General features: G+C 47.4%; 1 protein-coding gene across 1 annotated transcript; it reads right to left on the bottom strand.

Annotated features, from left to right (window-relative positions):
• Nucleotides 1-389: 389 nt before the first annotated feature.
• Nucleotides 390-1,793, bottom strand: LOC139412409 (uncharacterized protein PF3D7_1120000-like). Its single transcript, XM_071159211.1, has 3 exons — nucleotides 1,083-1,793; nucleotides 687-917; nucleotides 390-545 (listed from the first exon to the last, which is right to left on the bottom strand). The coding sequence occupies exons 1-3, from the start codon at nucleotides 1,791-1,793 to the stop codon at nucleotides 390-392; spliced, it is 1,098 nt and encodes a 365-aa protein (XP_071015312.1).
• Between the last annotated feature and the right edge of the window lie 1,404 nt (nucleotides 1,794-3,197).

The raw sequence follows: 3,197 nt of genomic DNA, 5'->3' as shown, positions 1-3,197 counted from the left end.
GTGAACTAAACTGGCAACCTCAGCTATGGTAAGACCTCTGTTTACCACATGGTCAACGACGATGGCCCGGTCTTCATTAGACACAACAGTTCTCTGCCGTCTGTCTCCCTCTCTTTGATGTCCATCTCTTTGATGGGGCCCATGCCCACCTCTTTGACCTCGTTGAAGGGGCCCATGCCCACCTCTTTGACCTCTTTTATTGGACCCATGCCCACCTCTTTAAACTCGTTGATGGGGCCCATGCCCACCTATTTGACCTTGTTGATGGGGCCCATGCCCACCTCTTTGACCTTGTTGAAGGGGCCCATGCCCACCTCTTTGACCTTGTTGAAGGGGCCCATGCCCACCTCTTTGACCTCGTTGAAGGGGCCCATGCCCACCTCTTTGACCTATTTTATTGGACCCATGTCCACCTCTTTGACCTCTTTCATTGGACCCATGTCCACCTCTTTGACCTCGTTGAAGGGGCCCATGTCCACCTCTTTGACCTCGTTGAAGGGGCCCATGCCCACCTCTTTGACCTCTTTCATTGGACCCATGCCCACCTCTTTGACCTCTTTCATTGGACCCATGCCCACCTCTTTGACCTCTTTCATTGGACCCATGCCCACCTCTTTGACCTCTTTCATTGGACCCATGCCCACCTCTTTGACCTCTTTTATGGGGCCCATGCCCACCTCTTTGACCTCTTTGATGGGGCCCATGCCCACCTCTTTGACCTCTTTGATGGGGCCCATACCCACCTCTTTGACCTCGTTGAAGGGGCCCATGTCCACCTCTTTGACCTTGTTGAAGGGGCCCATGCCCACCTCTTTGACCTCTTTCATTGGACCCATGCCCACCTCTTTGATCTCTTTCATTGGACCCATGCCCACCTCTTTGACCTCTTTCATTGGACCCATGCCCACCTCTTTGACCTCTTTCATTGGACCCATGCCCACCTCTTTGACCTCTTTTATGGGGCCCATGCCCACCTCTTTGACCTCTTTGATGGGGCCCATGCCCACCTCTTTGACCTCTTTCATTGGACCCATGCCCACCTCTTTGACCTCTTTTATGGGGCCCATGCCCACCTCTTTGACCTCTTTGATGGGGCCCATGCCCACCTCTTTGACCTCTTTGATGGGGCCCATACCCACCTCTTTGACCTTGTTGAAGGGGCCCATGTCCACCTCTTTGACCTCTTTTATTGGACCCATGCCCACCTCTTTGACCTCTTTGATGGGGCCCATGCCCACCTCTTTGACCTCGTTGAAGGGGCCCATGTCCACTTCTTTGACCTCTTTGATGGGGCCCATGTCCACCTCTTTGACCTCGTTGATGGGGCCCATGTCCACCTCTTTGACCTCGTTGAAGGGGCCCATGTCCACCTCTTTGACCTTGTTGAAGGGGCCCATGCCCACCTCTTTGACCTTGTTGAAGGGGCCCATGCCCACCTCTTTGACCTTGTTGGAGGGGCCCATGTCCACCTCTTTGACCTTGTTGAAGGGGCCCATGTCCACCTCTTTGACCTCGTTGAAGGGACCCATGCCCACCTCTTTGACCTCTTTTATTGGACCCATGCCCACCTCTTTGACCTTGTTGAAGGGGCCCATGTCCACCTCTTTGACCTTGTTGAAGGGGCCCATGTCCACCTCTTTGACCTCTTTTATTGGACCCATACCCACCTCTTTGACCTTGTTGAAGGGGCCCATGTCCACCTCTTTGACCTTGTTGAAGGGGCCCATGTCCACCTCTTTGACCTTGTTGAAGGGGCCCATGCCCACCTCTTTGACCTTGTTGAAGGGGCCCATAGGGGCCCATGTCCACCTCTTTGACCTTGTTGAAAGGGCCCATGCCCACCTCTTAGACCTCTTTTATTGGACCCATGCCCACCTCTTTGACCTCTTTCATTGGACCCATGTCCACCTCTTTGACCTCTTTCATTGCACCCATGCCCACCACTTTGACCACCTTGATGGGGCCCATGCCCACCTCTTTGACCTCTTGTATGGGGCCCATAACCAGCTCTCTGACGGGCCTCTTTTCCACAAGCTCTTTGATTTCTTCCTCCCCCTTGCTGTCTTTCCTGGTCCATGTTGAAAGAAGTGTTCACACAGACCCATTTTTATATGGTGACCAAATGTTATGACCACTATGTGAAATGAATTAGCAATAACGAGTAGTCATTATGTATGGTCATCATGTATCATACATTTAATTTAGATGTTTACACTTTACAAACACATTTTTGTAATTTTCAAAATCCATATATAGTAAACAAACCAGTTTAAAATCTATATGTTTACCATACCCACGTGTTACGTGATTAACCTTTACGCGCAGTTGGATTAAGTGATGGTCAAATGTATTTAAACAAATTAATCGTATGAAAAGTATTGTGAGCATTGCATTGTGAAAGGCAATAACTTTATATGAATGGTATTTCTAGATGAAACACTGATTAGGTTTGCTGAAAAAGTCACTGTGTGATTTTGTGTGTTTTTGTGTGAAAAAAACAGTATTTTTTGATGATCTGTTTTGAGTCTTGTACTTTGTACCACATACTTGTGAAATAGTACCAAAGCGATTAAAAAAAACTGTAATATCAAGAAATATTTCACTTTCTCTGTTCATAGGAGTAACAACACGAATTTGTGCATGAGGCAGAAATAATGCGGTACGACTCAAGTTTCAACATCAGCTGGAAAACGGTGTCCCTTTTTGGTGAGTGTCAGTGGAGGAAAGGGAGAGTGGAGGGATGTTGAGAGACGGACCCTCAGTCTGCTGCTCTCCCCCTCCGCTGAGACTGACAATCAGATGCAGGCACCATCAGCCCAGTAAAAAAACAAAATAAAAAGCTAATGATTTAAATGTAGGCTCACTCAGCTGCGCCTCACAAGTAATGCAGCAATAAGTTATCTATTACCGTTGTGATCATTGAGCCTACCTCAAATGTTTAAATATATATATTTTTAAACGGTCCAAGCAAAGCCAATATGTGGTGATAATGTATTGGGCCTATAGCTATAACTGCACAAGCCTCATTGCTACAGTATTGTTTTAATAGCTTAATGTTGCATTGGATTAAGTCTTTTAAATCATGTAAAAAAAAAAAAGGCAGCAGTAGACCTCAGAACGTGATCTCGACTCAGAAAAGGTAGGTGACCACTGCTTTAGATATTCCAGTTTATACTGTATAAACTGGTTAGAATAAT

The sequence above is a fragment of the Oncorhynchus clarkii genome, chromosome 6, assembly GCF_045791955.1.
Source record: "Oncorhynchus clarkii lewisi isolate Uvic-CL-2024 chromosome 6, UVic_Ocla_1.0, whole genome shotgun sequence".
NCBI lineage: Eukaryota > Metazoa > Chordata > Actinopteri > Salmoniformes > Salmonidae > Oncorhynchus > Oncorhynchus clarkii.
This window is presented reverse-complemented; position numbering and strand designations above follow the sequence as displayed.

What these genes read in the sequence shown, in the direction of transcription:
- LOC139412409 (XM_071159211.1), bottom strand. Translation starts at nt 1,793, where the DNA reads ATGGGCCCCTTCAACAAGGTCAAAGAGGTGGGCATGGGCCCCTTCAAC. An exon ending in GCATGGGCCCCATCAAAGAG is followed by an intron (nt 918 to 1,082) that starts GTCAAAGAGGTG and finishes CCAATGAAAGAG; the next exon opens with GTCAAAGAGGTGGGCATGGG. An exon ending in GCATGGGCCCCATCAAAGAG is followed by an intron (nt 546 to 686) that starts GTCAAAGAGGTG and finishes GAGGTCAAAGAG; the next exon opens with GTGGGCATGGGTCCAATGAA.